The sequence below is a fragment of the Peromyscus californicus genome, unplaced genomic scaffold (assembly GCF_007827085.1).
Source record: "Peromyscus californicus insignis strain IS unplaced genomic scaffold, ASM782708v3 Scaffold_20__1_contigs__length_68692818, whole genome shotgun sequence".
Classification (NCBI taxonomy): domain Eukaryota; kingdom Metazoa; phylum Chordata; class Mammalia; order Rodentia; family Cricetidae; genus Peromyscus; species Peromyscus californicus.
In genome coordinates, this window is record NW_026294503.1 from 41,965,236 (window position 1) to 41,990,840 (window position 25,605).

The window sequence follows — 25,605 nt, forward strand, 5'->3', positions numbered from 1 at the left end:
CAAGGTTTCTCTTGTATTTGAGAGTTTTGTTTTCTCAATTATCTGTCATATCTTTGCTTCCATTTCCAGCTTTTCAAAGCCAAATGCTGCTGCTTTAAGCCCCTTTGCTATGGACTTTCTGAAGTGTTAGAGGAAAGTCTGTCTCCCACAGAGAGATCTGCTACTCTTCTTCACTGAATCAACTCTGTACCACTGGGTCTCTTCTGTACCATTTCTGCAGCTTTGTTTGAAACAAAACAGACTCTAACCACTGCTCCCCTGCATGTGACCTTTGTTTGCACATCTACAGATTTTTATCTTGTCTTGGTTTTAACCCTGCCTTTAATCTTACTGTATTTTTGCTTTAGGTTTACATTAAAACAGGACTTTGGTGAGCATGTGATGTCAAGACACCTTCTCTCTACCTGAAAGACAATGACAGGTGACACCGAGGAGGGAAGTGTGCAGTTCAAGACCAGCAGACAAATGAAAGCTTGTTATCCCCATGTAGTGTGCAGATGGACAGAGCAAGGCAAGTGTGGACATGTGTGTGCGTGTGTATAGGGGATTAGCAGGTATGATGGTTAGTCTCACCACCAAGGAGTAGATCTATTTCACTTAGCAAGGGTCTAATGTTTGGCCTCTAACCACTGGTTTTGGCCGTAGGTGATCCTAGTGGCCTCTTTCCACACTCCAACTGAGAGCCACAGCCTAAACAGTGAGTTCTCATGCAGACGTGGCACAGACTTGAATACAAAATTTTTAATTTTTGCTCTAGATGGACAGGTTGATCTACTATGAAAAACGTCATTTAAAGTTCTATCTCATGATTATTTAAATTTGAGACTAAGGAGAGATTATTATGATCAACTTGATTATCTTTGACTTACATGATAGATGAGAGATGGTCTTTTGAATTAAATCTTTCAAATACTTTATCATTCCACATCTCTCCAAATTAGTTCATTTCTAAAACATCACTGGGTTACATGAAATAACTGGGTTATGAAGTAATGGACTATTTTTCTTCTCCTAGCATCAAGCTGCCCGAAAACTCTCTTAACGAGCATGCTAATCCCAACACTCACAGATCTCATTTGGTGAAAGGAAAGAGGGCACAGGGAGCTACAAGTCCAGTGTGTCCAGACCTGTAGAGACTTCATGCTTCTGCAGTGGCACAGGCCATCTCTGCCCAGGATTTCGGCTCAACATGGGATGGAGGAAGGAGGAAGCCTTGCACAGGCAGACTTCTGCCTCCTCCCTTTTGGACAATTCTTTCACAGTTAGGGCCCTCAGCTGGTAAGATCTCCAATACAAAAGACTGGTTGAAATAAAGAGCACAGGCAAATGTGACTGACAGGCTGGCAGAGGCAGCAGTGGTGGGACAGTGCATGTGATCTGTGCAGATGTGTGTTGAGAGGACTGGAAGGCTCATTTTGAAGGAAGTGCCATGATGGGTGGATGTGATGTGTGCACTGCTGAGGTAGCAGGGCTTAGATCACACGCTCACAAGTCTTGATTGTCCAAAAAAGCCTCTGTTCCCATCTCTAACGTGGAGCTGGAATGGTTAGTATAATTCAATTTTTTCACTGCAATCCACAATCTGATTGATTGGCAGGTCACACTGGCACTCCTACCTGAGGTATTTTAGCGCTAATGATTGGTTCCTGTAAGACTATTCTATAACAGAACACAGGAAGAGCAGTTCAAAAACACAGCTGTGGAAGGAAAACAATCATACAAAGAGCCCACCATGGGCTGCCAGCCTTTTCTTTCCTTTGGATGCAAGCATGCTTTTCACAGGCGAGAATCAGGAGCAGTTGTTATCCCACTAAAAGGATGAATTAGGGTGAACTATGGCTTTTTCCAAGGGGAAAAAAGGGGACAGCGGGGATGGGGAGTGGGCATACATGTATCCTGGAAGAGCAAGCCTCTTTACAAATAGAGGACACCAAGTGCACCATGAGGAAGCAGAAGGGCTATCAGGAACCCTCACTCTGAAGGCGGAATAGGAAAGAGGATTTACGAAGTAAAGCCAGCACCAAGGCGCCATGGCTCCTCCCGATGGCTTCTGCTCACGCTCTGTCTGGCCAGAGTTCCGTTGACACACGGAATCCCGCACTCATCCTATTCTAGTACCCTTCTGAGCAAACTAGATCTAAAGGTGCAGTGACAGGTTCCCAGAGTTAGGGAAATGTACAGAGAAAAGCAGAACAAACTCAAAGCGGACAGTCATTTTTGCTTGTGATTTCAGGCCTCCTTAGCTCCCGCACACTCAGACATCTGGTCAACAGCCACAGCCTGGAGAAGATACTGTAGTCTTGGTTTTCCCTGGAGGAGGGCTCAGATGCGGTCTCAGCACTAGCGAGTAACTCCTCCCCTCCCAGCAACACTGAGTCAGATGGGAGGAGAAAGAAAGGGCGGCAGACAGGCACCAGTGCTTTAGCAAGGGCCCCGGGAGGGTGCTGTGGCCAAGCCACTGGATTTCTTGCTTGGCTTCTGTAGATTATTCATTTAGATTGAAAAATAAAAACAAAAACAAACAAACAAAAGAGACACCCATAAGAACATTCTCTTGATGAAAAATCATCTCTCATTAAGATGTGAAAACGCAAAATAAGGAAGTAGGAGAGCCTCAAACAAATATTTACTTGGTTGGTTGAAGGTAAAAATAGGCAAAACCAGAATAGAAATAGGATAATTTTAGAAAAATCTGGGTGGTGGTAGTACATGTCCTTAATCCCAGCACTTGGGAGGCAAAGGCAAACAGATCTCTGAGAGTTCAAGGCCAGCCTGGTCTACAGAGAGAGTTCCAAAAACAGTCAGGGTTACATAGAGAAACCCTGTCTCAAAAGAACAACAGCAACAAAACCCAAAAAAACTCCGCCAAAAAACCAACAACAAAAAACAAAAACACAACAACCTACCCCCTAAAACAAACAAACAAACAACAAAACCCTCAGTTGAGGAAATAATTCAAATGGAAAGCCTGCTCTACCAGAGCAGGCTCCAAAAAAGTAAATAATATGAAGCTGAGTTTCATGAGAATATGGAGGATGCACATGCTAACGTCACATGTAAATATGCACATTCAGAAATGTGTAATTGCCTAGTTCTCAACTGTGAACACAGGGGGAATGTTACTTCTTGAAAATTTGCTGAGCAAGTGTTAGATTTTAATTAAAGTACAAAGAGATAGTGAAATACAGACTAGGTGGTCTTTATGTTGGTAATCACAATCTGAGAGACGGATCAATGAATCATGACTAAGGTTTCTTTACTAGGTACACTTTGAAGGCCTACTCTAAATAGCACATGTGTAGACTCAGCATGCTCTACTGACTCGGTGCCTTCTGAATGGCTGCCCTTAGACTGCCGGGGAAGCGGGTATCAACAGCCTCAAGGACTAGAGAGGTGAAGGCACCAAAAGCATCTCCCGGGAACGCTGACCCACCTACAGAGTCACTTCCTACTGCCGTGTCTTTTTCATAAAGTTGTCTTAATGATTTGGGTCAGTGGACTATGCTGGCATTCAGAAAAAGACCATCTGGAAGGCTCTTAACAATGGTCTTCAACATTCAAAAGCTTTTCCTGTGTCAGATCCATCTCTTTATCCATCTTTTAAGCAGTATGTGACCAACAAATCATGGAACTTCATCTCCAGCTAGATGGAAGATGGATTCAGTGTCACTATGGCTGGTGGAATTGGCAGATCTTCACAAACCTGAATGGCTGTAAGAGTCCAGGCTGTGAAGTATGCTCCTCGGTTTCCCTGGCTGACTCCTAAGAAACAGACCCACTGGCTGTGGTCTTCCAGGCAGATGGGTTTTAAACTGAGTATCTGAGATCCTTTAGTCACTACACGAGCCTCAGAATTATCAGCTCCTTGATGGCACTTTCACAAGTTTACGTTCTTCACATCATGTCAAATTAGGAAGCATACAGTTTGGAAAGCTGATTGCCATTTACATACACCAAAGCCCTAATGCTCTGAAGATGGTGTGAGATGAAAGGTACAAAAGGGAAAGAGCTGGGTCAGGCTAAACTAGTCCTGCTGTTCATGTGTGTAGATGATGAGACAACAGTACGACTTTAAACCTGCTGACCATCTCACAAGATAAGAGATGCCCAGAACACTTGTGAGCATAGGGAAGGGGAAGAATATGTCCAGTAGGCTGACCCCAGCAACCGCCATGAGACCCAAAGGCTTAGTTTTTGCACCCAGGGGCAAGCGCAGTGGCAGAGAAGCATGCTTGCATTCTTAAAATATATAATATATATATCCACAAGGAAAAAGGAAAACAAAACTTAAATTATATTTTTTTAAAAAGGAAAACAAAACAAAACAAAAATAAAAACAAAACAAACTAAAGAAACAGAAAAAAAAGGCTGGCTTGTCAGGGGATGGGGTCAAAAAGGCCCCGGTGTGTGTACTTACATAGAGGTCAGCACCGTAAAATCCGTCCTGGTAAACCACACTGCAGAAATCCACACAAAAACAAAAACAAAAAACAAAAGAACAGAAACACATTCCGGTTATTGAGGACGGCAGCATGCACATGCGCTACACAGGCAGGTGATGTATGAATGTGACCTGGACATGGGGCCGCGGCAAGCTGGTGACAGAGATGTGCCAAGTGCACACGTGCGTTCCACGGCTCCAGGACATGCAAGGAGAGCTAAGGGTCTGCAAAACTAGACCGAGCACCTGGACACTGGGTAACTCAGACTAATGAAATAAACAGTGCTCCCGGCAGGCAGGGCCTCATGTAGTTGTCTGAGAGCTGCTGGGTTGACAAATCCACTTTAAAATCTGGACTTTTAAATGGAAGTGTGTCCTAGGAGAACGCTGTTCTTTAAAAGTGTACAACGGGTAGGGATGATGGGGGGCTTAACTTCATGAAGAGAGTGAACAAAATGAATTCCATTAGGTCAGAACCTATGTGCAAAGTGTGTTTTAAATGATGCTTAATAGTGTATTTTCATTTCATATTTTTGAAGTAAAGTGTATATTTTTCTTGTTATCCATACATCACCTGCTTTTCACCCTGCACATTAGACATGCGATAAGATTTGGCTGATCACACAAGCATGCAAAGTATTATTATTCAGCATTTTTGAGAACCAATGCAACACCTTGGAAAAACAAGTCAATCAATTCTGACCAAAGTAAACAGAGAAATGTAATTAAAAAAAAAACCGAAAGAACAAAACAACCAAAAATACCCACAATGCATTGCTTTCACAAGCAGAGGTAATGAGCTCAAGGTTAAGGTGATTGGTCCAAGAATTGAAAGGTGCAGTGGGATCCCAGATAGTAACAATATAATCCAGAGTGGGAAGGAGCAACTGGAAGATTTTAAGGGTTCTTTCTTAATAGAGCATTTAAAGAATTCTGAAACATACAATTGGTGACTGAAGTTCTGGGCATGACTAGCGCCTGTCCTACTCATTACAAACAGTGAACTTGGGGAAGCTGCTGGCAGGGCTCCCTCTCCTATTTGGTAATGGGCTTTGCCAAGTAGGCAATATTAGTTTTTTAAACATAAATCTGGAGCAGCACTATACTGTTATTCTTAAAATGTAGACTTTTCTCCAGCCTTATGAAGTGCTTTTGTATACATAGATTTCCCCCAAAACATTATTTTGGGAGCAGAAGACATAACAGTGGTAGAGAGAAGACAAAGTTCATCTTCACATTTGTCAGGTCAAGACTTGGCTGTTTAGTACATTTTTAAAAATCTGTTTTTTGTTTAGTCAGTTAAATAGAATGGATAATTTCTTTTTTCAGTTATAATGAATGAGCTAACAAGCAGGGCCAGAGTCTTATATCTACAAGTCCCAAGGTCACACCTTGCAATGCATCGAGTGCTAGGCCTCTGTTTGGTGCTGCAGGAAAAGCAGGTTATACCTGCTTCAGTCTGCACTTGCAGCTAAAGTCTGCTATCAGGTTGAATCTGCCGCTCCACCGCATTCTCACAAAAGACTTGGTGGAGAAGGTTGATGACTGGACAGCATGGGGGCCAAGTGGTGAATTAGTCTTCATCAATGTCAGTGAGGGGCACAGGCAAAGACTACAACACAGTCCTTCTATAAAGAGTGTTGTCACTCAAAACAAGGGAATCACTTATGGTAAGTATTCACTTGAACTCTAGATTCTGACAATCCCTGTACCCAATGCCATAAGAGGCTAGAGCACAGTGACTAACAAGGCTGAAAGCAACTCGAGGCCATTCATTCCCCATGAAGTACTGGACTTATTCCTTGCCATCTTCCATGTAAACAGATGGTATAGTTAATAAAAAAGAATACAAGGGAAATTAGTGTTCAATGCAATGCACAGAAACTGACATGATCAGACATAAAAGATAAGATTCGTTGAAGCAAATCTACACCTGACACAGACTCACTAGGGAATGGTTAAGTTCGGTCAGTACACTGAAAGGCCCTACACTGAACAGGAGTCAACTCAGCTACTTTATGAAGTAGCTCAGGAAATCACAAAATAGGGAGTTCCATGTTTCTCTGGGCATTCTCTCCCTGCAAATGTGACAGTAAATGCGTTTTGGGTTGAAATGGAGACACATCATGAGCAGTTTTCCTAGTTTGCTGAGCTTGTAAAAGATTCACTTCAGGTTTCACTCAAATATTTCTTGATGAAACAAAGTTGTATCTTTAATTAATTTTTTAAAAAAGAGATGTCAGAGGTTGAAGGTCAAAGGTCAAGTTGAGACAAAAAAGGATAAAATTAAAAGCAAGTCATGGCAGAAGATGGAGATGATGGAATGCATGGGATTTAATTATCTATAAATTGCAAATGAAAGTTATTCTCTGAAGCAGTTCCCTTGCAGTGTCTTGGAGTCTGCCCACTTCAGCATGCATACTTGCCTTGTCTAATAAAAATGCTTTAATTCTGTGGCATGGAGGACTCCTAATGGTATGTCCATTGGTCTATGAATGAATGAATGTTAAATTAGTATACTTCCTGGTGAAGCCAACTATGCTATCAGAAAGGGACATGCTATCTTCCTTTATGTTTTAACTAAAAAGCAGCTATCTGGCTTTTCTGCAGCTATTTATATTTCTCCAGAATATAGGAAAAAAACAAAAAACAACAACAACAACAAAAAAAACCACTGTCATAGGCAGAGAAAAGATGAAGAGAAATGTCAAATCTTTTAAGAGAGAAAGTCCTTGGCACAACTGAATTAGAGAAGTTCACTTTATATAAAAATATACGTTAGGCTGACACGGATAAACAACTAAAAGCCAATCTGCCATCTTCCCTCCTTCTCCCCATTCAAAAACAAAGGATTTATTTGTTGCTATGGAATCTTTCCACTGCATGAGACACCCTCGGCAGCAAACTGAAGGCGAGGGATGCTCAGCCACTTCAGCTGCTGCCATCTCAGAAGCCGGCTGCAGCTGGCTCCCTCCTACTGCTCCCTCTCTCCCTCCATTCAATTGGACTTGGTTTGTCTTTGAATTCACCTCTTTCAGTCTATTTCCTACAAAGAAAGCAAATCCATTGTGGGTAACTAGCTTTGCTGCTCACTACCCAGGCAGTGAAACCATGGGGTGGGCGCATGTGCTGGCCTCGGCCCCCCACACACAGTGGTGAGATGGGGTGAGCACAGCAGACAGAGTCTGGCACTAAAATCTCCAGCTCCTTTCTCAGTTCTCTGCAGTAGTGTTAATCCACACTCGTGCGCTGCTGAGTGAACTCCATGCCAACACACTGCTAGCAAACACAAGACGGCTCTGGCTACTGTCTTAAGCCGTCACCATGAAGGCTTAAGGTGGCCAAAATGAGGGTTTGTACAATGAATTGACCCTTGGTCATATTTCTGTATTTTGGTTCTTGCCCTCCATCCATTAATTTGCAAACATTCATACAGCATCTAAATGCTGCCCAGTGACATCCTAGAAATCAGAGAGGTCCAGAGCACTCTTTCTTCCCTTCTTCTTTTTATCCAACTGCTCATTATAAATGGTAATTTTGGAATCTAATGCTTACCCTGGATAGGCGGGGATGGCTGTTGGAGGTACCGCTCTGACTGCACCATACACTGTCCGCCCTCTGCCCCTCAGATGGGCTCCTCTGAACGCGGCTGCCGTGGTGGCTGCAGTTGGGTAAGGGAAGCCAGGAACTAAAGGGAGACCCAAAATATGACAGAAATTTCAACTTGCATTCAGGAGCTGGTATAAAACCAGACTGAGAATCAATCATGGAAAAGGTAGAAAGATGGGCACCAAATTTTTCCTGAAAAGATAGCAAGTATACTTATTAATATCTCCTGACTCTGGGGTTTTGGAGGGAGAAGTGGAAAGAGACACAAGATGACCAAGCAATGGTTCCATGTCTCACTCATCCCAAATCTTGAGTTTACTCTGTTCCTTCCAGGTTTTCCAGTCATAATGCATGCTGATAGGAAACTCTTTATCAGAAGCAGCTCACCTCAATAAGATGTACAACTTTTACCTTCTGTTGGTGGTTTAAATCAGATTAATATAAATTCTTGAACTGGCTAACTATCAATTTCATTTCTAAATGTTATTATGTAATAATTATTCCTCAAAAGAAATGTTCTTTATGTATTTTTACATGGTATTCACCTCCAAGATAAACAATAGTTTTTAGAGAATTCATTTGTCAATTTCATTTCTCTAAAAAAAAATATATATATATGGTTTTTCAAGACAGAGTTTCTCCATGTAGCTCTGGCTGTCCTAGAACTCACTGTGTAGACCAGGCTGTCCTTGAACTCACAGAGATTCTCCTGCCTCTGCCTCCCTAGTGCTGAGACTAAAAGCATGCACCATCACTGTCCAGTCATCTCTGAAATATTAACCTTCCCAGTCAATCTGTATCCTTTAACGAGGCAGACATTTTCCAAAGAGAGGCCTGTTCCAAAGAAAGGCCTGTTCTAAGTGTGTTTGGCTCTGGAAGTCATGCAGAAACACCTCACTCTACTGAACCCAGTTTAGTTACACCTCTTGCCAGGGGAAAGGGCCCGGGTCAAAGTGGCTCTAGAGACAGTAAGAGAGTGCAGAGCAGTCACTGACACTGGATCTGTGCTAAGTGGCACTCCATGGGAGAGTGTCTGTGCGGGGGTCGGGGAGTAGGCTTGAGGAATGCAGTCTATACATCCTTGCATCCTTGTATCTTCTCATTTCCTCATGATCAAATACAGAAAGGATATTTACATGTTCACCCTCTGTAGAGTGTACAGTGATGTTTGCTTTGTGGAAGCTTCTAGTGTGAGTCATACAGAACAGGGCACTGAGGTATCTATTACTCTCTCAGGAATGTTTTGTTTCAGCCGGGTGGTGGTGGTGCATGCCTTTAATCCCAGCGCTACAAAGGAAAAGGCAGGTGGATCTCTGTGAGTTTGAGGCCAGCCTCATCTACAAAGTGAGTTCTAGGACAGCCAGGGTTGTTATATAAAGAAACCCTGTCTCGAAAAACAAACAAACAAAAAAGAATGGTTCTTTTATCAGTTCTGTATCATGCTAGGAGAAGAAAAACAGACCAATCCAACCCATCAGTGGCAACAGTCAAAACCCATGCCAGGCCAGTGTTGTCTACTTACTGATTAGAGGAATGTAAGTGTTGATGCCTCCTCTTCCTGACAGGGGGACGGCTGCCTCATTGCCTAGGGATACATCAGCTTGAAAGCTGGATGCTAGGTGCATAAAAAATAAAAATGTGAAAAGGTTACAAAGACATAGGCAAATGAAGAGCACAGATGTCATTAAGTAGCAGAAAGGGAAGCAGTACAACACTACCTGCATATAATTCAGGGCCATACACAGCTCCAACTACTGGGCTTAATTTCCAGCCTGGAACAGAAAAAGAAGACCGTGAACGTTTTAAGACTATGTGAAGACAGGTGTGAATGCTGCATGTCAAGATGGCTCCAGGTATCTCTGGGCTGTTTTCCCCCCCTAAGTTAGAGTCTATAGGAGAGGGCATCTTTAAGCAGCATCACTGAGGGGTAAGGGCTTGGGCAGGTAGCAGGCAGGGGTGCACGGAGTGAAGGTTTGGGAAGACAGAGGGATTGTCCAGATCAGATTTCTGTGGTTCATCTGTGGGGGTTGGCTTGATTATTAACTGATGCAGGAGAGCTGAGCCTACTGTGGGTGGCATCATTCCCTGGGCAGGTAGGTGGTCCTGTGTTATATAGCTAAGCTTGAGCTTTTCAGTGACTCAGCAAGCAGTGTTCCTCCACAGTTTCTGCTTGAGAGCTGCCCTGACTTCCCTTAATGATAAAAATGTGACCCCAAAGTTGCTTTTACTCTGAGTGTTTTGTCACAGAGACAGACTGTAACTAGAACAGAGCAAGAAAATGGAGAGAGGAAGATGGAGGGGGAAGGAGAAGAGGAAGAGGAAACAGAAATAAACTGTGGGGTTTGGCCGACTGTGCTCAGAACTGTACCCAGATGACCTGCTCTGAGCTTAGAAGAGGAAAGAAATCTTAACACCTATCATTTGGTAGCGCATGACAACACTTCCTTATACAGTACTTTCCACTACAGGCTTCATTCAGTAAGGTGTCCTCAGACTGAATTCAAATGTGACCTGGAACTGGATGGCACATTCAGTTGTATCATGCAAGTTTTGTGGGTGAATGGAAATCCCCTTTCACAGTAAAAACTGGGGTTCACTAAGTAGGAAGGGAAAGATAGGCAGTAATAAAATGCAAACTCCATTCCTATCTTCTGTGTATGGCTTCAGAGGTTTTAATTTATAACAAATACATTTAATGAACAGATTACTCAGACTCTGAAGGACACCAGACTGCTGTCAAACATTAAGTTCAAGATTCAGAAAGGTTGAGTTTCCAAATAATACTATGCTGGGAGAAAATTTTATTTTTTTATATACTTATAGGAGGAATATGGCAAGTATTTTGTTTGTAAGCAAGGAATATATGCTATTCCCTCTAGTAGTGAGTAGAACTCTACATAACAACTTAAGTATCTACTGACGTCTCTACATAAGCAACACACTGCATTTATTTTCCAGAGGGGGTTGGTCACTGCTACACTATAAATATAGGATGAAGAGAAGGAAAGGCTACTTCTATTGAAATTATAAATTTTCCTGTCTTTTTTCTATTTACCCTGGGTGTGTGTGTGTGTGTGTGTGTGTGTGTGTGTGTGTGTGTGTACGCGCGCAGGTGCATGTGAAGCAGCCAGAGGACAACTCATAGGTGCTTGCTTGTTTTCTCCATTCACCATGCGTGTGTTGGCTGAACTCAGGTCATCAGGCTTGGAGGGAAGCATCCTTACTTACTGGGCCCTACCAAGTCCAGGCTATGTGCTCTGGAACTCATCATCCTCCTGTCTTAGCCTTTCCAGTGCCAGGGTTACAGGTGTGAGCCACCACTGTCTGGCTCAAGTAACTCTTTCTCAATCCAATCCATTATTCTGATAAAAATGCTCACGAGGGCCAACAAGATAGTAAGTAAAAGCATTCACCACCATGCCTGTTTGATCCCTGGGACCCACATGGTGAAAGGAGAGAACAGACTTATGTAGGTCTGAGGGTGTCTGTACATGTACATCTACCTACACACATACATACACACCTCTCAAGATGAATACAATGCTCATGTGGGCAGTCATGCACAAATTCATTTCTCCCCAGAGCTGGAGTTCTAGGGAGTTCAGAGCTACCTGACACGAGTGTTGGGAACTGAACTTGGGTCCTCTGCAAGGTCTGTATGGGCTCTTAAATTGAGCTGTACTTCAGCCCTAAGTTCTGTATTGTTTTTTAAATTAAACTTATTTTGTATATAAGAGTATGGGTGTGGGTGTGCCACAGAGGGCAGTGGAGATGAGAAGACAATTTCTTGAAGTCAGTTCTCCCCCTCCCCCTTGCTGAAGCAAAGGCCTCTACTGTTTCTGCCACTGTATGGCGCCATTTCAGGCTAGCTGGCCCAAACTTCTGCCTGTTCTCCTGTGTCTGCCTCTGATCTCTAGGTAAAGTGCTGGGATTATAGATACCGGCCACCACATGTGGCTTTTCATGGAGGTTCCAGTTACTGAACACCATTTTTAAGGTTTGCATACCTAGTGCTTTTTACCTGAGAAGCCACCTCTCCAGCCCAGTGTTTGTTTTTGTTGGGGGCAAATTATTGCTGAAAATCCCGTTCTCACAAATATTCATTAAACTCACTACGTGACTTGTCATCATGGAATAAAAAGCTACCCTTAAGCCCGATGGCCATTACTTCCAGGCCTTAAGGAAAGCAAGGAATCTATACGTACAAAAGAGACTAGGTTTTTCCTTCCCACTAATCCAGATCACACTTATTTGAAGAGGAATCAGTGGGAAAATATACCTGGACCACCAGGGCTCCATGGGCAATTCCCACATTACGAGGAACTACAGAGGCTGAAGAGGAGGCTGCCCACATGCTACTTAGTCTATTTAACAGGTAGCCTCAAGTGGCATGATGGTACTGCGTAGAAGATGAAAAGAACAAAACATCTTCATAAGTAAAAAGCTTAGCTTAATTTTAAGGAAAAAATCCATGTGTAAAGATAAGACATTCTTCTAAGAGGCCGAATGTGAACTGAGCAGATGGTCCTAGAAAGTCATGAAAATTCCATATATTTACATGAGAACAAACATTCCCCCAAGGCAGCACGTAACTCCTCACCATTTGCATATGGTGTGACCATCTTCTTATTGGTCATGACACGTGCTGTAGCATTATTCACCTAAAAATAAGGAGCAGACAAGAGGGGCGGGGAGCGACACATTAGGGAACACGACACTGCTCATCCAGTAACATAGTACGTAATTTAAAATGTAAATGTCTGATAGCATTTAGATTATTAACACAGCATTATAAAATAGTCATAGAATTTTTATGTAAGTACTTATTAAATGAGCCTAACAAGAGTAAAATGCAGTTTCTTGGTCTCCAAAAAGAAAACTGTGGCTGGTCTACCCTCAGCACTCCAGAGAAATGATGCACTTACAAGTTCTCTGGATGGCCTTGAGATATCTCTGTACTGAGGACAATTTGGAAAAAAGTAAATAGGGAACAAATATATCTGCAAATGAACTTTGAAGCCTGTTTGTAAAACAGAGGCTTGCCACCCTTCTGTCCTGATGTTCTATTTTTTTTTTTTAATTGTCTGGGATTACTAAATAAATAGAGGAACTAAAGATTCCCATGTTGACAGCCTGTAGGGCCATCTTGAATTTTCTAGACCACATGGATTACTCATTTGACACAACTCAACTGTGAAAAGTGGAGTGTTTGTTTCTCCTGTGCTGTGGTCCTCCCCTCTGACAAAGCACACAGTTTGAGGCACTCTCCGTGCCAAGGTAAGCACGCCTAACAAAGATGGTCCTGCTGGAAAAGGAGGGATGGAGCCTGGAGCTCCTGTCTGGAGGATAAAGCCTCACCATAAACTCAACTACAGCCAGCCTTGAGCTCAGAGCTTAGGGAATATAAATGTGTCACTAGGTTGCTCCAACTGAGCCTGGAAATTGCTATGTAGCCAGGCTGGCCTTAAACTTGTGATCCTCCTGCCTCAGCCTCCTGAATGCTTAGATTATAGGCTTGTGCCACCAAGGCCAGCTTACTTGGCCTCTAGGAATATATATATATATATATATATATATAAACTAGATTTATTTTATGAAGACCAATTTGAGGTAAAATTGGAATTTAGAAGCATTGATATCTTTTATGACTTGGAGGGTGACCCCTTGCCCTCCCTGTGTGAAGACAGCTTGAAACTCCATTTACTCTAGTTTGACCACCAGAAGATGGAAACATTTCACATTTACAAGGAACGAATGGGAGACAACAAGGATGAGACTGAGAGCATGCAATTAACTCACACAAAGAAACAAAGAAACAACTTGGAAAGAAGAGGGAAAGTGGATAGCAAGATCGGAATGGAGCAAAAGCTTGAACTAGCTGCTAGAGCAGAAAGCCACCAAGCAATTCAAAGGAAAAACAGCCAGAACCAACCAGACACTACCAGTCAGCAAGAGACACCAATAGCTGCCAGACAGAGGGGAATGGGAAGGAAGAAAGGAAGGGGCAGAAATGAGAAGTCCAGGAAAGAACAGAGTGGTGGGGAAAACAGGAGAGAACGTGAGGAAGGGTGTTACCAGGAAAGAGGTGCACAGTGGTTTGGGAAAGAGGGAAAGGAGGAGGAGGAGGAAGTGCATTAATAAAACCAGCCAAACCGGAGTTCAGTGACTCTGAGTAAGATGCGCCAGGGGAAAAAAAAATCACCATGAAGTCAGTAACCAAACAGCTCAGACTGCTACAAGACAGGATGGTACATCCACAGTCCAGGCGACATCACCCCACAGCAGGGAAAAGAAGAGGGGCAGGAAGGGGGAGAAGCAAGTCAAACCACATCTGGTAGTGCTAATGTGAGATGGCAGATGGACTTTTTCTCTCTTAATTGTTTGGTGATTACATTTTTAAAAGCTTCTTCTCTAGTACTTTTGATTCACTTACCGCCAACGGGCACCATCGCCAGCATTGTGTATAGTTACCATGGAAAGAGTGAGTCAAGTGAAGGGCCCTAAAGGCTAAACCATCGGAAAGGGGGAAAAAAGCAAAATATGCAGACATCTTACTCCAATGGTGGCTTTTATATTTAATACTTTAAAGAACTGGTAAAGGAGAGAGGAGCCAGTTAACCTTCAATGCGTTAGTACCTCTAGTGCTGGTGAGCCCAGGGCTGACTTAGCAATCACAGTATCTGTCCATCTATGCCACCAGCTGCCCTCGAACCCTCTGCTGTCAACTTTGTAATCAAGTAGTAAAATTTTTGGTATTAAGTAAAGTTTTGAACTACCAGAGTTCTGGATTCTGTCCTCCCCCCCAAACCTCCATCATCGTGTATCCACACTTATCAAACGCACGTGGAGGGGAACTGGCCTCCAAGACACAATGTTACAAGCTAGGTAGTTTTCAGACGTTTTTGAAGTTAGTTTTGCTTAGGCCTCATAATAGGAATTCAGAGTCTTGCAGAAACTGAAGCAAAGGAAAAAAAAAATCAAGAGAGCAGAGGATAAACATTTTGGAAGAGGAAAAAAAAGTAAATGAGAGCACAGGTAAGCACACATTCCCCGCCCCCCACTGCAGCTCAGACAACCAAGGGCGGGAGAGAGGCAGACAGGGTGTTACGTTACACAGCGTGGTGCAAGGGGGTGAAGACAGACAGACAGGTGTGCACACATGGACAGGACAGGGTTCCAAATGTGAAATAAGTGAGGCGGGACACAAAGAGAAAGGAAAATATAAACGAGAAATTGAATTATTGAAGACATGCACCTCGATTTTACGGCCCTCTACCACGGTGCCGTGCAATTTCTCCCTGGCCCTGTCTGCATCAGCACTATTCTCGAAAGTTACGAACCCGAATCCCTGCATGCAGCGGGAGAAGGGGAAAACATGCACATCGTTATATTGAAATACTCATCTCTTGGTAAACAGAGAAAACATCACAGTATGAGGTGACATCAGCACAACTAACACCAGCAATTTCTTCCAAAGGCACATTTTTGATCCATGCATATTTTGTAAAGGGAAATTTAAACCCAATAAAAGGATAAAGAACTGTAATAATAGTAACAGTAACTTAATTAACAACAATAACAATAAAATATAAAGTACATGAGGCCAGACCAAGATTAAGGCAGGAAGTTACTCGGGTCAAACTATTCAACCAAAAATCTGAACATAAAAAACCAAACCAAACCATAAAACTATTCTTACTGTGAGTGCATGCATGCACTGGTGCATGTGGCTGGCAGAGATAAATGCAGTGTCTTCCCCAACTGCTTAGTTTTATTATTTTAATAGAACCTTAGTTTTATTATTCTTTCAACATTTATTTATTTAGTGTGTATGTGTATGGGCATGCATGTACTATGGCATACAAGAGGAGGTCAGCAGACAACTTTCAGGAGTTGGCTCTCTCCTTCCAGCTAGTGGCTCCCACGGATAGAACTTGGGTCATCATACATACATACAGTTTAAAAATATCTGTGTGTCTGTGAGCTATGTGTGTGCCACAGTGTGCTCCTGGAGGTCAGAGGACAACTTGAGTGAGCTGGTTCTCCTTCCAGTATGGGTTCTGGGAATCAAACTCAGGTTATCAGACTTGGCAGCAGGGATCTTTCATCTGCCGAGCATCTCAATATGCCTGGCCTTTTTTTTCCCTTTCTCCCCTGAGTGCTGAGGAATAAACTCAGGTCCTCATGCTTGCAAGAAAGGTACTTTACCAACTGAGCCATCTTTCCAGACCCTAAGGTTTTTCTCTCACATTTAAGGTTGATGCTCCATGGTAAGATTTAAGGCGTTATTTCAGTCCCACTGAACCTGTCTTATACTACTGTCTTGGGATAGGATCTAGTTCTGTAGGCAACACTTGTGGAAGCAAGGGAGACTATCACTGGACAACCAACAACTAGGATGTTTCTTCAATGACAATTTTAATTCAGATTGGCACTTTATAGAAAATATATGTACAGGTAAATTTTGGAAAACTGACAACCTAAACTGCCTATATCATGAATCTGTTGATGTCTATCTCTGCTGTTAAAGGTAAACTAGTGATTTTCCATATGAGGAAAAGAAGGAATAGTCAACAATTATCAGGAGTGAGGAAAGTTAGGAACGGTGGTTGTCCCCTATTCGACAGGAAAAAATGCTATGATGTAACGATGTGGCTGCCATGGGAGTTAGGATTAATATAATGTGCCCCTGTAGTGGACACAAAGATAGAGCACACAAATCAGGAGGCCAGGAGTTAGTTAACCTACTCCTCTGTTCACGTGTCCCCACTACCTGCAAGGGAAGATCACTACGTGCTTACAGACTACTTCATCAAGTGCCCACCAACTTCACTACAGCTGCACTGGCACTGTCCACCCTCCACAGCTCTAGCTTTTTTTTTCACTTCCCTAGCAGTTAACACCTGCAGAGGGGAACCCCTCACGATTCCCAGGAGTCACTGCTGTGTAAGCAGAAGCATGCCTCCATACATAAACCCCATCTTAGGCAGAGCTTACAAAAGCCAGGATGTGATCCCTCAGCAGTCTAAGTGGTGACAAGGTAGGTGGTAGGTGGTGTCTGGGGAATTTAACATGACTATCCACGTTAGGTTTTCTCAGTAATGACTATTTGGGGGAAAACTGCATTTTCAAATGTCTATATTAAAGTGTTTCCTATTTTAAGATGATCAAATGCCAAAGGAAATACTAATCAAACTAAAGACATCAAACTAAAGCAGGTCTCCCTGGTGAGAGAGGAGGAAGGCCCACTGGATGGCTGGGATTCTTTGATATGAAGCAGAGGTAAGATTTCACTCTTTCCTTTGAAGATAAACAGATCCTGTGTAGGCAGAATAATGCTCCCCACCCCTAAGTCCCTCAAGTCTTAATCCCTGAAGCCACAGAATATGTTACCTTGCAAGGCCAAAGGGATTTTGTAGATGTGATTAAATGATTTCAAGGTAGGGAGATTACCCCGACAATCTGGGTGGGCTCAATGTAATCCCCACAGTATTTATAAAGCAAAGGAATGCAAGAGGGCCAGACTCCAGAATCCAATGATAGCAGCCTAAAGAAGGCCTGACTGCTCATGTCGGTCTTGGAAACGGGGCCACAGTCTAGTAGCAGCAGACATCCTCTAGAGGCTCAAAAAGGCAGGAGCTTCCCAAAGCAACATAGCTAACTTTCTGTGCAGCCCTGTGAGACTGCACAGACCTCTAGTACTGTAAGGTAATAACTGTGTGGCTCTTAGCCATCAGACTTGTGGTCACTTGTTCAGAAACATAAGAAAACATAACAAAACAAAGCATAACCCCTAGGAATTAAAGTCTATTGTTAGAAGGGTACCAAGCTCTTTGTGAAAACTTTAAAAAGGCATTTTTCCATTAACCTAAACCCCATGCTTCCTTACCTAACACACTCATATTCCAGTGTCAATACTATAAAGTTGACGATTGGAAAAGGCATAGGGACTATATACTAAGCGCAGCCACAGCTTCTCTGGGTTAAGGGTCACCCGCAGGAAAACCTGCTCCAGAAAACCAGGTTTTAATGTACCTCTATCCTTCAAAATTGAACTGAAAATAAGTTAGTTCAAGTCTCCAGTTTCTTTTTTTTTTTTCCTTTTGGTTTTTTGAGCCTGCCTTTGCCTCCTGAGTGCTGTGATTAAAGGAGCATGCTACCACCACCCCACCGAATCTCTAGTTTTAAAGGGGAAAATAAAACCATAACTAAATTCAACACATTTTACTTAAGCAGTTAAAAATGACCATATAAATTATGCTGAAATATAAAACTCAACCTGCACTAGTATAGTATGTAATAATAATACGTGATATAATTTGTAATAAAGGTAATCACTCATTCTTTTTTTGGGGGTGGGGGAGGGTCTTACTATATAGTCCTGCTGTTCTAGAACTCTTTATGCAAACCAGGCTGGCCTTGAACTCAGAGATCTGCCTGCCTCTTCTTGCCTTCCAGAGTACTGGAGATTAAAAGTGTGTGCCACCATGCCCAATTTACTGTCCTGTCTCCCCCCCACCCCAAAACAGAGTTTCTCTGTGTTGCCCTGGCTGTGCTGGAACTCACTTTGTAGACCAGGCTGGCCTCAAACTCACAGAGATCCTCCTCCTGCCTCTGCCTTCTGAGTGCTGGGATTAAAGATGTGCCACCACCGCCACCACTGCCCTGTTTACTCTTAAATTCTTAACAAGAGGAAATAGTTCAAGTATATAAGGCAATGATTTTTATTTAGCTCCCACTAATGAAAACAGATAATAAAAAGTAAATTTCTTTTTCATTAAAGAACAAACCCGCCACATTTGCTTACACCAACACCATCCACCAGAAAGAAGTACATGTACCACATACACTTTAAATCTCCTGATAGTCACATTAAAGTAACAGAGATGAAATCAATTCTGACAACATATTCAACCCAGCCTAACCACATATCATCATTTCAATATGAGAGCAACATAAAAACCCTACTAGGTGCCTAGTGCTCTTTCTGTGCTAAGTCCCTGCAGTCTGATGTGTGTGTGCTCATGGTGCGAATCTCAGACTTCCTCACATTTCAAAGTCTCACATGGTTACCACAGTGGACAACACAGGTCTATACATACTTGTTTTAGGGCTCTCTGTCCTCAATGTTAATGAAACATTCTAATGTTGCAGCTGCACTTTTCCAACTGTCTTAGCTGTACTTAAGAAACAGAGCGCCGTGTTAGGTACATGGCCATGTTCCAACTTCTATCAGGAGGAATAGTGTGTTCATACCTGCCTTGACACCCATTTATCATCAATGGCACACAGGAGCCAAGTAACTGTCACCTTTTTGGTCTGGCCTCAGGCTGTAATAAGTAACAAGCAATAAGATGAACAGTGTAAAAACATTCTTTTTTAAATTTTGTATAATTTTTGAATTTTTCCATCTCAGAAGAATGAGAAAGAAAATTTACCATGTAACTTTTAAGGGAGAATCAAAAGCAGACGGATCTCCTGGGTATGGCCAGAACACAGAAATTAAAAAAATAAATGGGGGGGGGGGAAGAGGAGAAGAAAAAAAAACCCAGAAAGTGGTAACAAAAGAAAATAAACGAAGCCTTCTGGACATATTTATTGTTAATTCAGTTTTAAGTACAATGGGAAACATTTCATACTATCATTATCTATCAATTTCACCTAAAATCACAAAGGCTCACTTAGTGTGATTTCAAAGAAAATCTTTTAACCATATTTGGAAATAAATAATTTCTCTTCATGTGAAATCAAAGCCAAGGCAATGGTCAAGAAACCAGAGCACAGTTCTTGTGTGTGTGAGGACAAGACACCTCACATCTGCACTCCAGCCTAAACAGAAATAATCCACCTGAGGGAAGGAATCCGAGCACGGGGGGCATGAATCATAAGCGTGGCAATTATCACGACAACCTGCTATGGAGCTAGGTGATGGTGAACAGAAGGATAGTGCAAAGTCTCGAGTTCAACAATAGGATGAATTTAGGAAAACGCTTTCAGGCTTTGGAACCCACAAGCAAGAGCTAGCAGCTCAAGCATCCTGGGGCTAAAGGGCAGCCATGACTCAGTGTTCTGCTGACGAGTCCACACGAGACACCAGTGTGGAAGTGAAAACTACTCACGGGCGGACAGGCGGCTATGTTTTTTTACTTCCAACTTTTCATGAAGGGCCTGTTTTCCCCTCTAAAAAGTTACTTTAGGGGCTGGAGAGGTGGCTCAGAGGTTAAGAGCACTGACTGCTCTTCCAGAGGTCCTGAGTTCAATTCCCAGCAACCACATGGTGGCTCACAACCATCTATAATGCGATCTGGCGCCCTCTTCTGACCTGCGGTCATACATGCTGTATACATAATAAATAAATAAATCTTAAAAAAAAAAAAAAGTTACTTTAAAGTCATTGCTTAAAGGAGCTACAAGGTGGGGCGTTGGTGGCGCACGCCTTTAATCCCAGCACTCGGGAGGCAGAGGCAGGCGGATCCCTGTGAGTTCGAGGCCAGCCTGGGCTACCAAGTGAGTTCCAGGACAGGCGCAAAGCTACACAGAGAAACCCTGTCTCAAAAAACCAAACCAAAACAAAACAAAAAACCAAACCAAACCAAAACAAAAAAAGGAGCTACAAGGAGAGAATACTGTAGTTTATTATTGAAATCGGGACATTTTGAGGATGAAATCAGGACATTTTGAGGAAGAAAGGGGCATTATGAATAACTGTAAGACACCAGGAACAGTATGACAAGTCTATCTAGGTTACCTCATGATATGTTAACACTCTGCTGCTACTAGTGAAATCTGAGAATCAGGAGAGCTATGTGTAACTCACACTCACTTTCTAGATCCTTCGAGGGAATGAGGTACTTTCCGGGTCAGGAGTATTACTTCTCACCACACATTTGAATTATACATTTTCAAAGGCAGAGCTTTCTTTCATCTTTGCTTCAGCTGGTCAGAATTTAGACACAGCTGATTGCTTTCACAGAGCAAAACATAAAATGACAACAAACTCACGTGAAGTCATTTAAGAAACACTGTGACGATGGCCTATGTACCCCTAGCAGAATTCAGCGACAGTCAAAGCAAAAAGGAACTAGGCAAACAGGGGCCATCACTGCTTTGCAGAGCACAGCAGACTCTACAGGAGGAGCTGCAGAAGGCTGAGGAGAGTGCAGGGAGCACTACTTACCTCCTTCCAAATGGACTCACTCTAAAGAAGACAGTTTGGAATGCAGCTCATTGGCTGAGTGCTTGCCTAGCAGATACAAGGTCCTGGGCTCCAGAGCCAGCACAGGGTGGGGGAGGGTGTTTTTTGTTTTGTTTTGGGTTTTGCTCTAGAATAATTTGGTTAAACATTAAATTACATGTCAGTATTACTTATCTCAGACTTATTTATGACCAGTTTATTACTACTTAAAACTTCTAATAAAGCTCATTTCTGATTAGAAAAGTACTGTTTAAAAGCCTGGGCAGGGCTTCTGGTAAAACCATAGTATCACAGTAAAGTCTTTCTGAAATTTTGTAGTCAACTCCAAATATACAAAAGAAATGAGAAGCCAGGTGGTGGTAGTGCACGCCTTTAATCCCAGCACTTGGGAGGCAGAGGCAAGCGGATGTCTGTGATTTCAAGGCCAGCCTGGGCTACAGAGTGAGTGAGTGTTCCAGGACAGCCAGGACACATAGTGAAACCCTGTCTCAAAACAAAAACAAAAACAATGAACCAAGAAAGAAAAAACAAAAGAAATGAGAAGCTACATTCCCAAAAGACGAGTGCTTATTCCTTCTCTTAGGTGGATCCCAGAGGAGACATTACTGATCTGACTCCACAATCACTTTTTCAGCAGATTTGGAGTGGGGTTCCAGGGCTGCCTACTGTGGGAAAGGCCTCACAGCAGTCAGGAAGGCAAAGGTCCCATCCAGGGTTTTCTCAGCCCTTAATGAGGGTCCAGGGTGATTCTATGCTTTGCTCTGGATACACTTACCAATTAGCACTATCACAGCCCAAAGAAAGTAGGGGCAGTGAGGACACTGCCTGGAACTACAGAAGCAACACACACTTCGAGGGTCCCCAAAGGGAAAAAGGCAGGCAGGTGCCATTATTTTAAAATGAAATCACATGGGAGAGGTAACTGCTCATGGTGAAATTAAATATTGGTAGTAGGTGAATCCTGAAGTCGGTGAAAGCCTTTAGAAAGCTCAGTTCCCTTCTCCTTACAAGAGTTCAGTCATTCTTTTCTGTAAGGAGCAAGTGCTTAGCACCTGGGGCAATTACGCTGGCCTTGTGGCTGGTACAGCTTAGCTAAGGTTATTTGAAGTACACACAACTTAAAACCAAAAAAAATGCCTCAGTTAACTACTTTAGATAAACAGTGTGGTCAATGATCTTCATTTACTGATTTTCATTTTCATCTTCATTCATATGCTTCCACCTTGAAGCCATGGTTATTTTCCTACTTTGAAGCTAAATGCTTAATAAAAATAAATATAAGGAAGTACAAGCATCAGTAGTCTTAAGGTTAGTTAACAGATTCACTTAAAGATACTTACCAGGTAAAGTGCTGGAGGAAGGTCTGTATAGACATGTTAATCTTTTTTTGTTTAAAATGAAAGCTGAAAGCTTAAAGTATAATTAGCTCTTTAACAATGAATAGATACCAGTTATTGGTACACTCTATAAGGGATGCAAGAGTACTGAGGCATCACAACAGTGTGCGTGTGTGCATCCGTGCAGGAAGGCGGGAGGTGAGGGCTAGCAACTACTAAAGCACAGGAATCTGCAGTGGACTGAAGAAAGGTAAATGTTAACTCATTTACTGCATTCAGCTTTTCCTTAAATTATACTCTTAGGGCTTTAATCACGGCCAAGACCTATTTGGAAAGCAGCAGATATGACCAAATAAAAATTAGTTTTAAAATCACTAATTAAAAAGGAAAATAATTTAAACTGAAATGTCAGTCCCTACACAGAACACATTAGAGACTACATACACCAGCTTGCACACCGATGCTACTCTCATTCTTCATATGAAACCTGTTGTGAGCCCAGAGTAGCTGCATCCTGAGGCTCACTCATGGGTGTGACTTGGGAATGAGAACACCTCACTACTCACTGAGTAGAGGCTTGTCAGAGTTTACTCCAAAGAGAACAAGTGACCTGGAGAACTGAGAGAAAAGAGTCCTCACAGAGGTCTTCTAACTAAGCATGCCACCCTGTCATTTCACAAACGGACTCGTTCCGAGAGAATTTGGACTCTCACATCCTCCTGGTGCCTCTCCCTGCCTTTAAAGGCAGTGCAGGCTGGCCCAGGCTGGCTGAGGAACCTTGCCTCCTGCCCTTGAACTGCCACACTCTTCTCTACCTTCTCTTGCTTCCCTGTACCCTCCAGATGTCAGCAGCCTCTTTCTTGAGAGTCTGGCCCAGGGAAGACACTGGGCAGAGTTCTGTGCAGCAGGGACCCGCTTTTGCTCTCTGAATGCTCACTGTGCTGATAAACCAAGTCAGAGGAAGCTGAGCACCAGATACCGACACAGGGCTTACCTTGGAGCCGCGCTCATTAAAGATTATTTCCACATCTAGGATTTTGCCAAACTGCTGCAGAGACAAAAACAAAAGCATTTACTTAAGGTCAACCTTTGTCTAGACACTAGCCTTCCCTCTAAAGGAGTCAGCTTTTCTTCTTTGAACTAGTGTTCACTTAAGCTGCATGTTCCTGAGGGTCAGCAAATCCGACATGAAAGGCCAGTGGTTCCTCTATTCACTCAGGTGCATCCCTGTCCATGTGTGGAGTCACCGACCGAACACTTCAAAGAGCTGCCCTACTGCAACCATGTGGCCAAGGCCTGGATCTTTTTCTAACTACCTGCCTTCATTTTTTTAATGTCTCAATTTAAAAAGTTAAATCTCAAGCAGAATCAATACACTGTTGAGGGCAGTCTGCTACCACCCCACCTCCCTTAAAAATGGTACAACAATGAGTTAATATAAACAAAAAGGAAAAAGGAAACAAGAGACCAACCACAGGCCTTCTTCCATTTTAGACCACATGGCCTTCTGTGCTTTTCCTCAGGTGTACAGACACAACCCCAGATGAACGCCACATACTGCTTTTGTCTTTTGAAACTGTCACCAATGACTGACCCCAATACATATGTATTTGTTACAGTCTCTATAGGTAACATAATGTTCTGTCATACTTAAAACATTGTTGACATAAAGGATGATTCCATTTATTTGCCATTTTAATAGTTTTGTAACAAAATATCAGGAATATTTTTAAGTAACAATTTGTTCAATAATTATTTAAATACCATGTCAGAGCTACAAGATACAGAGCCACAAAGCTCTATCTTATGGAGTGAAGCCCCCGACACCTATCTAGGGTTTACACCTGTCACTTGAGAGGTGCTAAGGGGACAACCTGCTAAACCAAGCCTGAGTGAGAGGAGGCCACAGGGCCTCCCAGGCAGCACTGCACTTGACTTGTCCCTACTATCTGCTTCTTTTGAATTTCAAACTGAACTAGCTGGGGTTGGGGGAAAAGCCCTTAAAACATCCCTTTTTATATAAAAGTTTTGTTATTTGTGTTTGTGTGTGCACATGCATGCACATATCTGTGTGGGTGTCCATGAGGGCCAGAAGACAGTGTTGGAACTCCTGGGCCTGCAGTCACAGGTGGTTGTGACCCACCATGTGGAGCTGGGAACTGCACTCTGGACTTCTGCAACAGCAGTAAGTGCTCTAACAGCAGGGCACTTTCCAAGCCCATTCATAACAACTTTTTGGAGCAAGGTCTGTCCTCTTTTTATGGTCAAGAAGAATGGAGCTCAAGTAGATGTGGTGGAAGTTCACAGGGCTAACTGAATGCAGCATGGAATCCCTGCTGTTTCTCAGTGTTATTGTTCTAACGACAGGCATCACCCACATGGAAGAAAAGAGACACTTAGATGTCCTTTGTAAAGAAAAACTTTTTTTCTACTTTATGCTTTAGGATTAGGTCTGAACCATTTTGAGAAATCACTAAAGGACCTAGGTAGCTCTTGCAAGGTCACCATCCTTCTGACACAAGAGGAAACACCAACGGCAGATGCCAAAGCCTGCCATCCTCAGCATCCAAGGTCAAGGCTCTGCAATGACTCTGATGGTCAGAGGAGACCACACAATTTGTCCTCTTAGGACGTGCCTTCTTCCATGTGAACTAAGTCCTGTAACTGTCCTTTCTATTTTCACTGCTCTCTTTTCTCTAACGACGGAAAACAGCTGTCACCATGATATGTGGCAAAGCTCTTTAAGTACTTCAAGAATGTCATTACACCTCAACTCCAACCTTTTCTTTGGTGGCAAAAATATATCCAGGTAGTTAGCTGTGACAGAACTTGGTTCCCATGCCTTGTCACCATGAAGCAGCACAGCCAAGCCATAGTAAGGCATCTGTTCTGACAAAGTCAGATGTCCTTAGGAAATGTTTAGGGAACTATTGACTATTTTCTGTCCTAGGTCAAGTTAACAGCAGCCAAAATAAAACAGACAGCAACACATAGGCTCAGAAAACATTAGCAGCCACTCACCT

General features: G+C 42.8%; 1 protein-coding gene across 34 annotated transcripts in view; it reads right to left on the reverse strand.

The window, feature by feature from the left end:
* Rbfox2 (RNA binding fox-1 homolog 2) overlaps nucleotides 1-25,605 on the reverse strand; it is a 254,710-nt gene that overhangs the window by 11,218 nt on the left and 217,887 nt on the right. For 8 of the 34 annotated variants that reach the window (XM_052748223.1, XM_052748214.1, XM_052748231.1 and 5 more), the window contains 7 exons: nucleotides 23,577-23,630; nucleotides 15,306-15,398; nucleotides 12,651-12,711; nucleotides 9,769-9,822; nucleotides 9,573-9,665; nucleotides 7,997-8,129; nucleotides 4,418-4,457 (listed from right to left, as the gene is read on the reverse strand). In XM_052748223.1, the coding sequence (XP_052604183.1) occupies nucleotides 4,418-4,457; nucleotides 7,997-8,129; nucleotides 9,573-9,665; nucleotides 9,769-9,822; nucleotides 12,651-12,711; nucleotides 15,306-15,398; nucleotides 23,577-23,630 (528 nt within the window). The other 26 variants (XM_052748240.1, XM_052748212.1, XM_052748218.1 and 23 more) reach the window with 12 other exon arrangements.